The sequence below is a fragment of the Oryzias latipes genome, chromosome 3 (genome assembly GCF_053564925.1).
Source record: "Oryzias latipes strain Hd-rR chromosome 3, Olatipes_Hd-rR_3.1".
Classification (NCBI taxonomy): domain Eukaryota; kingdom Metazoa; phylum Chordata; class Actinopteri; order Beloniformes; family Adrianichthyidae; genus Oryzias; species Oryzias latipes.
Window position 1 is genome coordinate 2840699 of NC_136239.1, and position 13909 is coordinate 2854607.

At 46.0% G+C, this 13909-nt stretch overlaps 1 protein-coding gene across 10 annotated transcripts in view; it reads right to left on the bottom strand.

Moving 5' to 3' along the window:
- si:ch211-220f16.2 (uncharacterized) overlaps positions 1-13909 on the bottom strand; it is a 39970-nt gene that overhangs the window by 17981 nt on the left and 8080 nt on the right. For 6 of the 10 annotated variants that reach the window (XM_078944930.1, XM_078944927.1, XM_078944923.1 and 3 more), the window contains exons 6-16: positions 13174-13329; positions 12877-13062; positions 12673-12795; positions 11281-11394; positions 10902-11184; positions 10664-10779; positions 9515-9632; positions 9356-9447; positions 9112-9262; positions 3751-3857; positions 2308-2431 (exon numbers count right to left, since the gene is read on the bottom strand). In XM_078944930.1, coding sequence (XP_078801056.1) covers positions 2308-2431; positions 3751-3857; positions 9112-9262; positions 9356-9447; positions 9515-9632; positions 10664-10779; positions 10902-11184; positions 11281-11394; positions 12673-12795; positions 12877-13062; positions 13174-13329 — 1570 coding nt within the window. The remainder of the gene's footprint in view (positions 1-2307; positions 2432-3750; positions 3858-9111; positions 9263-9355; positions 9448-9514; positions 9633-10663; positions 10780-10901; positions 11185-11280; positions 11395-12672; positions 12796-12876; positions 13063-13173; positions 13330-13909) is intronic. The other 4 variants (XM_078944931.1, XM_078944928.1, XM_078944926.1 and 1 more) reach the window with 1 other exon arrangement.

Here is a 13909-nt window from a genome sequence, read left to right on the forward strand (position 1 = left end):
CCTGCTAAACACAGCTTTCTTTTATTCTGAAGTGTTTCTGATTCCAAGCAGGTTTGTTTTTTCTTATGATGTCATGAAAATTGTGATCACCTGGACGCAGAACTCAATCTGTCCTTGTTCTCTCAGCACGATTGGATTTGAGTTTACAGCTAGATGACGATAAAAACATTAGAATCTATGTGTGGAATTAATGTTTGTTTTTAAATGGAACTGAACAAACAGTTTAACATTCTGCCTTTATTTATGTTCTCTTTTACTTCTTTTGCTTTAATCATCTTCCTTCAGTAAATCTGTTAGGTTTAACCCTAGTTCTATCTTAGATGACCCCCCCTTACATTGACGTGTTCTCCCTACCATGACAAAGGTGGATAAAGGTGGAAAGATTTCATGTAATCCATGGACACCAGTGAAGATCACAAATCACTGAAGGAAAAAGGTTCAGAACACTGTCTAGTGGGTCTAGATGACCCAACTCCCAATGGTAAAGTGCCTAGGATAGCACAAGGGTTAAAGTATCATAGGAAATAAATATTTATTTAGTAAATGAAAAAATTATTTGCACATATTTATGACCTTTGATACTTGATCTGCATGTGCTCTGTTGATTTCTAAAATAGAGCTATGTCTATTTTTACATAGTAATGAAGTAAGTCATCTTTGTCATGTGATTTATTGATACTTTAGGATTCTTAATTCTGTCTGATAAAAGTTATGAACTGGATAATGATAAATCACGTAATAAAAATGTCTACGGTAGAACAGGGTGGGAAGTTTGACACGTCTTTGTACGAATGTATAACTGCTGATTGTATTGTTTTGTGCATTACTCTCGCTCTGATTGCTTGAAACAAACCATTTCAAATCAAATCAAATCAAATCCAAACAGCCTGCTGATGGTTACACATTTCATATGAGCCACAGAGTGTTCATCTTTGACAAAATAGTTATTTGGATTCTATCCTGAAATATCTCCTTGTCGCCTGATATGAAAAAAACTATCTTGATATTAAAGAGTCGATACCGCTCAGCTCTACTTGGGGTTTTTTTTAAATTTGAATTCAGCCCGTTCAAAAAAGTAGTGGATGGATTTTCCACATGTGACGGAGCGACTTGACATACGTCAAGAAAGAATCTGAAGAAGAGAACCCAGTAGATTTCCAAAGTAAAACTTCCTTCAGACTAAAATGATAAATTACATGGAAAATTGTTTTTATTCTCTTCTCTGCGGCCCGGCACCAACTGTCCCACAGCCGGGGTTTGGGCGCTACTGCTTTAAGTGACAAACGTGTTAAGAAACCTGGATGGGGCAAATATTTGTTCCCATCACCAACCATCATGTCAGAAAGAAACAGGACATCAGGGCAGATGCCAGACTTGACTGGTAAAGACTCTTTTTTTCACTTCAATAAAAAAATAACATCTACAGCTTAGGACAGATGGGATATTTACGGTGTAGTACCAAATCCAACGAACAACCAACAGCCAAAACATCAGCTCAGTTTTCCTCATTTGCCTTTTTTTTCATGCTTTAAATATTTTAACACAGTCAACAGCAGTGAGGAGGGGGGGTGGGCCAAAATCCTGAAGCGATCTGCAATAAATTCAAATATTCATGAAATAACTTGATTCAATATTGAGTTGTTGTTTTTTATTTTTTAAGGATTGACATGTGATGAATGTCAGCTGAATGAGGACCGAGGACGATGAATATTTAAAGGGTGCGAGTCCAAAATCTGTTTTTAAGAAGGTTTTACCATCAGGAGAAACAGGGAAAGGTGAGGAAAATACAAAGTTCAACCAAAAAACTCTTTTCCGGGATGCCACGTTGTTGTTTGCGTTACCTTAATTTTATTTGGGAGAAAACTGTTGGGATGAGTGGATTCCAAAGGTGTTGGGCGAATGTTTTTGGTTTTGTGGTAAACAGACAACGAGAACCACAAGAAGAAGCGAGAACTTAGCACAGCATGCAGCCAACCAAACAGAAACTTACCAACCCAGAAGAGCATTTTCCCAACCCCAGTGCCGAGTGGAGCTCGCTGACCGCAAACCAACACTAGGCAGCTCAACCAGCATGCACCGTCAGTGGATGAACGTGAAGAACAACACAAAAACACTTGTGACCCCAGACTCTGGGTCCACAAGCAGAAATATGAGTGGAACTGTGCCTCCCCCACAAAGAAAGTGGCACATGTGATCCATAAAGTGGCCTTTGGCGGGACACACAAATAAACCGTCATGGAGAGGAACAAAAGACGACGTGTGCAGACCACCAAGTGCATGCCGGTAACAGCTGTCGAGGTCCCACACCTGTGTCAGGGGTACTGTACTCAGGCCACCAACCTCCCATGTTCTCTCCCTCCGTAGGCGGCGTGCTCTCAGAGGGGCTCTGTGCGTCCAAGAAGGGGGTCTGTCCATCAAACTGGAAGTCCTCCTGCGGGTGGGAGCAGCATAATCAAAGCAGGTTGGTCCACTTCCAGTGAAACGTTCATCTGTTCAGAGCATCTAATCTAGATGAGAACTGGACTGAGTGGCCCCTCCCCCCTGGCGTTCCAAACAGGAAGTGGCTCCAAGAAGCCAAAATCCCCCAGACTTCCATAGAGAAATAAACAGCTGTTACTCCGTCATTCTATTGGTCAGAATAATTATTCTTGATCTGATGCCTTTTTTTAACGTGGTCTTGATAACCCCCCCCCACCCCCCACCCCCACACACACATTTTTCTATTCAAGTCATAAACTTATGAATCAGATGGATGACTAATAGTAGGTGGAGCCTGCTGGCCCCCATGTCCAACATTCAAAACGTTTGACAGATTTTCTGTGGCCCTCTTTCAAGTAGTAGGGGTGTGGCCTTCCAACAAGCTCACTCCTGACTGGCCAGAGTAGTTGCCATAGAGACGAGTCCTCACACCCACTCGGACCAATCACTGCTTATCGTCCGTGCTGCCAAAAAACGGCGACTGAATTGACTTTATTTGGTTGTAGCCAGACTAAATCTTCATCTATGGATGATGTCACAGCGACAGCTGCCTTTGTCACAGTGATTAGGCGCAGTAACCTCAAACCGCCATCATTATATCCATACATTCCTTCTATGTATGAATGACGGAGGATTTTTGGGTCGAAACAATCCTATCCTGAAATTCGACATGAGGTTCCTGTGGTTGTTTGGTTTGAGCTCTTCCATGCAGTTAACAGAAAAGCTTCCTTCACACATCTACGAATGTCCACTGCAGCTGAAGACACGCGACCCATGGAGCTCATCCAGGAGCGCCGAGCAGAGCCTGCTAATTCCTGAAATCATTCCCACCCCTGGAAGAAATTTAGTTTAAATGTCATCTGTCGTTTCCAAAAATCAGAAACTTGCAGGTTAAATGAATGTCATTTCTATTTTTTATTTTAGCATAAAATAAATGTAAAAAATCCGGTGGCATTAATCCCAGGGGAATTTCTGAGTTACAGCTCAGACAATAAGATCAAAAACAAAGAAAAAAATCACAGACAATGAAGCTTTAAAAACTTCAAACATGAAGTTTAAAACTTTGAGGACAAAACAAACATGAATCCAAATTGAGCTGCAAGCTGAAACACTTCCAAGTCCTGACGTGGAGAATGGCAAGAAACGCTGAGTTATTGACAGTCGAGTTGCGTGTCTGCAGCAGAACTCAGTTTCATGTCATTTATGATAAATGTTGCTATAAGAATATAATGAGATGAAAGTCTATTCCTCCGGGAGGAAAGCTCCACCCACCTGCAGGCTTCGCTGGGACGGCGCCGCCAGCTTCTTGGCTCCGTGTTGGCCGAGCCCCCGAGTGTGAGCCAGCTCCTCCTCCAACTCCTGCTGCCGAGTGGTCAGAGCTGGATCGGAGCAGCCAGGAAAGAACCAGTCATCCTCAATCAGTTTTGTGCCACAGGAAGGGGGGGGTATGAATGAGAAGTAAATGATGCAGAGGAGGAGGAGGATTTCAGAGGTGGAGGGCAGATGGAAGAAGCATGACACGATGGTTCTGGTGGTGGGAGGAGATATAAGGGACCTGCACATATTTCTAACATCAAACAGGAGAGACGGCGACAACGAGGAGGCAAAGACAGAGACGCTTCCACAGCGGGAGGACCGTTCAGACGCAGCGGCGCGGTCAGAGGCGTGCACGCAACCTCCGATGTGCAACAGAGAGCGGCGCCCAGACGGCGAGCACGCGTGGTCGTCCGGACAGGTGGGAAGACGGAGGGGTTCGTTTAGCAGCAAAGGATGCAAGCAGCACACGGTTGGAAGCCAAACAGGTTCCCATCCGTTCTGTGACAAGAGGCCGGTTTTATGAGCAGGTGGGACGGGGGTGGGAGGAGGGAGGGGGCGTTAATCAGCTGTGGATTCCAGATTAAAGCAGTTAGCAGACTGACAGGAACAGCTTCAGGATTCACACTCTTTCATCCACATGTTTGCTGAGGTGAGGAGCAGCAGCACTTTCTCAACCTTTGACCTTCTCCATCCTCTTCATGTCTCCGCCCAGTTCAAGATCCCACGATAATGTCGTTTCTGCAAATAAAAGTGCCTTTTGCTTGATGAAAACGGGCTTTTTGACGTGTTCTTGTACCATTTTATCTCATGATGGAGGACATTGATGGAGAAAGTTAAGGTCAAAACTGCATTTCTGAGTATTTCTTTATTCAAACGGTTGAGAATCAGGAGCAGATGAAAAAATACCGTTTGAAAATGATTGTGTTTGTGACGCAGAAAGCATGATGGGTCGGCCTCAAGCTGGGAATGCGGACCACAGTGGGCCTTTAACCATTAAGTCAAGCAGATTCATCACAAAACTTGTGTACTTTTTGTTTCGTCTTTTAGTCCAGATTGATGCAGAACCCCAGCTGGACAGATTATTGGTCCCCGTTCTTCTTCCGCCTAGTGTTGTTGTGAAGTGTTGTGGTCCTAAAGCCAAACTCTGCAGAGTCTGACAGCAAGTCGGCCCCTCATTTCCCATCATCCACCTGTCTTTCATTCTCTCCTGCTAGCTTACAGCCCCTCACACCCCAACCTAACGTTAATAAAAACGAGGATCCATGCTGGAACAATCCAGGCGTATAGATTCCAGCTCAGACGAGGAAAAGAAGACGTTCATGTGTCTGACGGTGGATGATCAGAATGGAGCGCAGCAGGGAGCTCGTCACACACAATCTCTGCCAAACTGCAGTTTTTTGTCGTCTCCTGGTTCACAAAGATTGGAAAACAGAAATGTAATGTTCCACATATATATATGTGTGTTTCATCATCAGAACAAATGCTACAAGAACACGTCAAAAACACCAGGAACGCCTTTTTCTTCTTCTTTGACGATCGAGTGATGCAACCTTTTCCTGAAAGAGTGTTTAAGTTTGGCGTTGACGTTGGATTTCTACAATAAGGTGGAGAAGATGCTTCGGTTTATGGCATCTCATGGATAAAAGAACTGAGAACGTGTTTTTCTGCTGCACGTTAGAACTTGATCTGACTAAACCAGTTAGCTAATAAAAGACAAAAGACTGACCTTCTTTTGACCCTTTTGTCCCTCAACCATCCAACTCTCCCTTCACTGGACGGTTATTAGGCTTAAGGTGCTGCATAGCTTTTTATCTCAGCGTGGGCCTCCACAATAAATCGAAAATTTATAATATCAACCTTAAATGTGCCAAAACAATCTTATGGCAGCTTGAAGTATTTAACAAATCAAATAAATCCCTTCACGTAGTTGAGCAATCATATGGAGCCCTTTGATGTTAGATGCCTCCTATGTAGACGAGGGTCATTTGGAGTGAAATTTAAGTTATGTTAAATGGAAATGGTGTTTATAGATGTTGTGCTGTTGGTTTATGTATCGCAAGTTATATCGCCATCGCAATATTGATCACCAATATCCCAAATGGCGAGTTTTCCTCATATCGTGCTGCCCCGTCTCAGCCAGGTTCTCCTCCCTGTAGCTTCCAGGTTGGGGGGGTAAAGGAACCGTTGACCATCTCAGTCTGACCTAAATAAAACTTTCTTCTGTCCTCTCGGCACTGCAGTGACTCTGCTTTGGCGTCGCTCACTCCACACAGCAAACACCACAAACATCAACACCTTCGTCAGGCGAGCACACATCAGACGAGGGGGGGCAGAGTGATGCTGAAGACAGAGGCAGAAGGTTTCCTCTGCTGACAATTCAATTGGGTTCATGGAAGTATTACGACAGAGCTGGTGGTTAGGATCATTAGGTGTCATGGAACACAACAGTAACAGTTAGTAGAACTAGTCCAAAGCGTTTCTTCCACCATTAGAAAGAGTTGAACAACAATCAGTGCATGAAGGAGGAGTGTGAGGCTGCCAGACAGATTCCCTGCATTAGTCTTCGTCACGTTCAGTTAGTGCAGGTCCTGTCAAGCCGGGACAGACTGGAGGTTTGTGTGTTTGTGTTAGACAAAGTCTGTCGGGACGATAACACAATAGTCCACAGCAAAAACCGTGGAGGGGAAAACAAAAAGGAAATGTCAAATCATAACAGAGGAGAGGGGAAGAAGGGAGGAACAGGCTCTGAGGTGGGTCCCCACCACTGTCCTGCCCCCAGCTCGCCCCCCAAACGTCAGGAAGCTGCAGGCGGGACAGTGAGGCGGAGCTGCACCCAAAGGTTTTGGGGGGAGCCTGCATGCACAAAACTGATGGGAAACCGTTCTGTGTGGCTGCTCCCATCCCTGGAGCAGGAGCTGGAGGGGGAGGGCGGAGCTCCACGAGATGGGAGGCAGCACAGAGTAACCCACTCTCCCGGGACAACAGCCAGGACAGGGAAAACACAGAAACAGAGATGTTCAGTCACAGAGGACATGGGAGAGTGAACCGTAAACCTGAAGCTCACCGTGGAGCCTGATGGGAAAATGGGCTCCAAAAGGAACATTTACAGGATTTATTTCGTTTTACTCCACAGAGCGCAGACATGAACAGTAACGTGGGAACCCTCAGTGTCAAAGGTGTGTTAGGATTTCCTTTAGTGTGAAATTATTCTGTGTGTGCTTTCCCATTCAGCATCATTTCCTACTGCATGCTGTGCGATTCATTTGGATCGTGGACTTCAGGACCCCCCCCCACTGCATAAATATAGCTCCGAGCAGGTACAGGGGGCGGAGGCTCAAACTGAGGAACACCTGAGTCAGCACTAAAAAAAAAGGGCACTCGAGGTGGACCGCACATGGGGAGACGAGCGTGAGCGCAGGGAGAGCGGCCCAACAGCCGATCGTCAGCTGATCGGGAGGCTTTCGGGACGCAGCGGGAGCCTCGGGGCGTCAACTGCACAGGGGGGGCCGACCAGGAAGCTGCATGGAGAACCGGCATGCCTGCCGACAGGTGATAAAGTCCAGTCTGCTCTCCTCCTGTTCCGTCTCTATGCTGAAGTTCCTCTTTGTGTGTTTCCTCCTCCACGACCGGCTTCAACGCTGGCCCTGTGCGAGCGGCTTTGGACTGGATGGACTATTTTAGCCTGGACTTTTAATTGGGTTTGAATTATTTTAAACTGTTGCAACACAGTGTTGGTTGAGCTGATCGGAGTCCCCCGTGTGACACCCGTGTTTGTCTGCGTGTGGCTGACAGCATCTTCCAGCCCAACATACCAAACACAGAATAAAACTAGGGTTTAAAAACACGGCTGTAAACGTGACTTCAAGGCCCACTCTGTTCGTCTCTTGATCTATTTTCATAGCGCTCCCAGTGGAATGCTACTGTTTAGTTCAATAAAGTTCATGGTGTCTGTATATGTTCACCGTTTTCTTTTGGTTTTCATTGGTGCTCAACAAATGAACCGATCCTGCTGCTGCTGCTGCCGCCTCCTCTGCTGCTGAACATTCAAGCCATGAAAAGGACGAGCCGAACTCTGCAGACGAACCTCCTCAGTGATGAACGGACCGGATTTCCAAAGGGTTAGCGGGCATCGGTCGCAGCGAGAGGCTCGGGGTTACGGGTTAAAGCGTCAGTTTAAAGAGGAGGGGCTCCAGACCAAAAAGAGGGACAAAAGGCCGACTTCACTGCTCCTCTGCAGAGCATCAAGTCTGAATGTGTGAACGGGTCAGAGCGTGAACATGGATCGCCGCTCAGAGCCCAGACATCCAGAACTGAAGGTGCAAAGGATGGAAAAATGAGCTAATATCTCTGTAGGCTCCAGCAGACTTTGATCAAGGCATCTGTGGGCATCAACACAAGCTTAAATAAGGCAAACCTGATCTGCTGTTTGGCCTGCAACTGGGATGAATTACAGAACAACGGAGGAGGGGAATTAGGAAAAAATCTAATCTCTCATTTATTTGCATTTTTGGTAGATCGTTAAAGTCCTGTCAAACACCTAGTGTGACCTGGGTGCAGACACAGCCGTGCTCTGGAACCATTTGGTGGTTTAACCCCCCCAATCCAATGTCTGTTTTTAGAATCTTTGGTAAGACTCGGGCTGGATTTGAACTCACCACCTTCCAGTCAGAGGGCGGACACTCCACCACAAGGCCACTGAGACAAGCTTAAGGCTACACAGTGGAAACAGCCCCGACCATTACAGTGCCACTGCCTTGCTATAGACACCCTTCAATCTCACAGATTTTCTTTCGCAGTGCAATTTTCCATGCTCATTGTGTTCTGCATCCTGATTGGTTGTAGATCATTGTCAATCAGTCTCCTGTACAGAATGAGGTCGGTTTTGCTGCGTTTCCATACATCTTTGGTCTTTGCTTTCATTCTATAAAGCTGGACTTATTTTAGAGTGAAGGTTTAAACTTTCAGAGTTTAAACAAGAGAGAAAAGTGTGAAATAAATCCAATAAAGTATGTAGTGAGGCGTTTTACAGCCTTAAAACTTCTATAATTATTGTAATAACTTAAGTAGACTACTTCACGGAACACAACTCCTGTGATAAAGCGAGGAGCGCTGTGTTGAACTGCTGTCTCTCTGTAACAGAATCCAAAAAAGCTCTATTGGTATTTTCTAAAGTGAGATGAGCCTTTTGTTCTGAACAAGAATAAGAAGAAGAAGAATTAGTCTGAGAACGTTAAATGTGATGTGGCCTTCAGGGTTTCACCTCCCTGCTGTGGTTCTGTTGTCTGTGTGGGCCTGTGTGTCAGCGTCCAGCCTCACCCTCTCTCTCCTCCTCCATGTGGCTGATGCGCAGAGCCATGGCCATCTTCTCCTCGCGGGCTCGATCCTTGGCGCTGGTGGCTTCGGCCACCATCTCCTGCCACTCCAGCACCTGGCTCTGAGTGTCGTCAGCGCTGCCAGACTCGCTGGCCTGAAGTTGGCGGCGGCGGCGTGCAGACAGAAAGAGCAGGGTTCAGGCTGTGCCCACACGGGACGTTCTGAAGATGGCGGCTTGGCAGCTGACCTGAGAAGCGGCTCTCTTGGTGAACTGCTCCAGCTCTGCTTGCAGCGTCCTCTGCTGCTCCTCGTACAACACCAACTTAGCCTCCAGCATTCCTGGAAATGCTCAAAGACGTCAGAGTCCGGCCAAAGGTGATGTTAAAGGTCCTGTTCTTCTTCTTACCATTCTGTGCTTTTAGCTCCTCGTATTGCTCCACCTTCCACTGCATCTCCTCCCTTTCCTCCTCAAGCGCTGTGATTCGACTTCGAAGAGACATCAGGTCAGGTGGGGCAGCTCCGGCCTACACAGGCGGGAAATGATAATGTCACACAAACTCTTCCCACAGGAGCAAAAGACCCGACAGGACATAAAAGTAAAAAGTAAAAAACCTATACTATGCTCCGGGTTATGACTTGATTCTGATTGGCTCCATGAAAAAGTGATAATGGATACCTAAAAAAGAAGTTCCACTCACATGCCCTGAATGTTCCTGTGCCGGCCTGAACACCAGCTGGTAACCAGCACAGTGGAAACTTGGAATGTACTGTATTTTTCTGAGTATAAGTCGCAATTTCCCCCCCATATTTTGGCCAGGGGTGCAACGTATACTCAGGAGTGACTTATGTGATTTTAAAACATAAATATTGGCTCATTTAGTCATTTTCTCCACTAACAGCGGGTTGTCCTTTAGGTTTCCCACTACCAACCACTAGAGGGAACTGCGGGCGTTTGTATCAGTATTTGCCACTGACAGCAACGCAAAAAAAGCCCCGTCTAAAACAAACATGGACTATATCCAAATTCCCGCCCTAACCCCTAACTATTAAAAAACTAGATAGTGGGGCACTATGTAGAGCCCTGGATTTTAAAAGCAATTCGGACGGCATGCTCACTACTTTCTATTTGGTTATTTTTACGGCGGATATGACGTCAACAGTTTCACAAAGATAAAAATCGAATTGATCTTCTGAAGATAAAAGCATCAATGTTTTATTAAAGAAACACATTTATTTACATTTTTATGGAAAAAATGTTTTAACCCAATGCATTGTGGTCTATACTCGCCGATCTTGTTTCAAAGAAGCCAGCAGAGTGAAACAGAACATTTAGGTTACGTCACCGGAACTACTCTTTTAGGCGTGCGGTTATCACTCATTACTCCACACCCAGCAGCCAATCAGAATGGAGTATTCACCTGCACCATGGTACAAAACAGGGACAATGCCCTTCAAGGTGTCCATTATCAGGAATTAACGCTGGGTCGTCTATCGATTTCTGAAAATGGACATCTCGACAGGCGTCATAATGTCTGACAGCGTTGAAACGTCTCACCTGACTCTTCTTCAACTCCTCCTCCAGCTGTCGAATCCGAGATTTAGACCAAGCTTTCATTTTGAGGAACTTGGTGTCAGATTTGCTGGCTTCTTCAGTTTTCTGCTTTGCTTGAGCTGAAATAAATGAACAGAAAGAGAGTTTTCTAAAGTAGTGACACAAGTCCTCTTGTGTTTGACAGCATGCAGATTGATATTCAGTTTAAAAAAGCAGTCTGGGTTGGGTGTGGGGGACCAACCTTCCAGCTCAGCCAGCCGCTGCAGGGAGGCTGGATCTGCAGCGTCCTGACGGGGGGCTTCTGCCGCCGCCGAGGCCCTCTTCAAGTCCTGCAGCTGCCCCAGCAGGTCCTGCTGGATCTGGTCCATCTGCGCGTTGTGCTGCTCGGTCAATCGCCGCACCTCCATCTGCTGCTTCTCCATGAGGTCTCGAAGCTGCGCTCGCATCACGTGCTTCTCCGCCTCCATCTTGGACTCCAGGCTCTCTCGCTCCACTTGGAGCCGGCGCAGACGCTCCGTCAGCTCCTGCGATCCGTCGGGTTCCGCATTAAATCATAACGCTCAATAGTTTGCAGCGTTTTGCTGCGAGGACGGGTCTGACGAGATGAGCTCTGCACTGACCTTTACGTGCTGGTCCCTGCTGTCCACCTCCCCCTGCAGAACGTCGATCACCTGGGTTTTACCCAGCAGCACCTCCTCCTTCTCATGAAGCTTCTGTTTCAGGGCCTTCAGAAGCTGAAGAGGAGAAAGTTCACAACAGCCACATTTTTAGTGAAACCACTGTTGTTCAGAAATCTGTGAAAATATTAACTCCTGTGTTTAAGCACAACAGATATGTCAAGATCCAGAATGTTAGAAAATGACATAAATGTGAACTTCTGTCATTTGACTGACTAGCAGTGGTTGACTGGTTTGGTTTATTTAAAGTCCCACTAAGATGAAAATAGTGTTTTTAACATGTTTCTCATGATGGAGGACAACGATAAAGGAATTTAACCCATAAGAATCAATGGTGACATCAGTGTAGCTGAAAAACATCACAAATGGGTCACGTGGGCCCCTTGGCCACATCGTCTCATCTATTAAGAACAGTGGGTCTGGGGGGAAGGGTTGCCCTACGCTAACAGTCCCGCCCACAACTCCGAGGTGATTTTCTGATGAACACCTGCTGCTATGTATAAACTTTCTCCTAAAAAATGTTGCGTCGCAAAGGATGCTGCAGTTTAACCCTCCTGTTATGTTACGGGTCAAATTGACCCTTTTAAAATGTGAACATTAAGGAAAAAGACAGACTGGCGATCTGTCCAGGTTGTCCCCTGCCTTCGCCCACAAGTGGCCGGGATAGGCTCCGGCAGCCCCGTGACCCCGAAAGGGGAAAACGGTTAAGAAAATGAATGAATGAAACTTCTTCTGCTTGCCTTAATTAGTGTAATCAACATATAATATGAAAATGGTTCATCTCACATATTTGCAACCACCTCCTGCGTTGTTTATAGATAATGATCGGGTCAATTGGACCCAGCAGTCAAACTGGAGGTTACAAGGGTGTCAGGAATGTCAGTATTTCTTTCTTTGCAGCTTTGAGACATATTTCACCCCAATCACATACATAAAACTGTTTTATTTTATATGATGGTCTTTCAAAAGTAATAAAGTTGTGAAACATTAAAAAAAAGTTTGAACAAAATAAAACATAAATGATTAGTAATGGAGCTAGTAATGAAATATTCACACTGCTTGTTAGGATTTTTTTGGTGTCAGACATCTTTTGGATAATTAAACATGCACCGGGTCAAATTGACCCGGCAACACCATTTCCTTTCCTCACCAATGAACAGAACAGGAGGGTTAATCAGTAGGAAGCAGCGACCTTCTATCTAGTGATTCTTCCTAAATAGAAACATCTTCAATAAAAGAAACTTTGGCCCCGCTTCACAGGTCCGTGCGTCTGAAGAAGCAGTGCATTGTGGGATTTGTGAGCTCATTTCAGCTGGATGACAGCGCAGCCGCTACCTGCTCCAAGTCTGCGCTGGCATCGGACTTTGCTGCCAGCTTGAAGAGCTCCTGCTCGTGCATCTGGTTGATCTCCGTCAGCTGGTTATCCTTCTGAAGGATGATGTCTTTGAACGTCTGGATCTGCAAACAGCACAAACCACCTTCCAGTCCAATACCGACCAAAGTGTCGATCCTGCGGGATTTGAGCAGCCAAAACCCTACGTTCTGCTTGTACATGCTCTCCTTCTGGCTGTACTGCTCCTGTTCGGAGGTCAGCAGCGCTCTGAGCCCGTCCGTCTGCTCCTGCAGCAAACTGTAGCGCTCCTCGGCTTCTCCCACCTTCCTGGTCAGACTCTGAACCAGCAGCTGCAGCTCCTCCATCGCTCCCCTGTTGCCTCCTTCTGCCAGCTGAGGAGGTCAAAGGCTTCAGTTAAACTCATGTATGTCTTGTAACTCTTCAAACATTTCTTTCATAAGGCTGTCCTTAATAATAAGGAAGTTCCAGAAGCTTCTACAAACCTGAGGTTCTGGCGCTGGCGGGCCGAGTTTTTCTCCAGACAACCCCGTCTGCAAATGGACGATGTAAGCTTCCTTCTCTTCCAGCCTCTTCTCTTTCTCTGTCAGCATGGCATCCATTTCCTCCCCCCGCTGCAGAAGCGCCTGCATCTCCTTTCTCTGTAAAGATTAAGACAAAAAGCTGTAACGCTTTTTTAACCGGAGAGCAAAGCCCCGAAGGTCCAGAAGCTCCTGTTGATCTCCAAGACCAGTGTTGCCTCTGCTCACGCTCAGAACCTGACATCAAGTCTGTTCCAGAGGAGAGCTCAGTGATTCCAGATGGATTCTGGGAAGACACTCCCGCTTTAACTGAAGTCTACATTTGCTGTTTTTGGAAAATCTGTGGCCGTTTGCGTTTCCCTCAGCTATCCATAACATTGATATTGTCATGATGAAAATGATCTGCAGAGTCAGAAGATTCTGGATTGAGACAAGCAGCAACATTTGGAACATTCAGAAGCTGATGAAGGCTTTGCATGAAGAAGTCTAACTCTGCTCAAAGATCCTCACCCGGCTTTCCCGTTTGGGTCTTTTCAGCCACTACACCTGCATTTACTTAGAAAGCATGTTGGTACTTTGCAGCAGTTTTCCTTCAGGCTGCACTAAGTACATTACTGGTCTGACTGATTCACACATTTTTTTTACTGCAATATTGCATGTTGTCCATTGTTTACGGTGAATTATGTTCTGCGTCCCGATT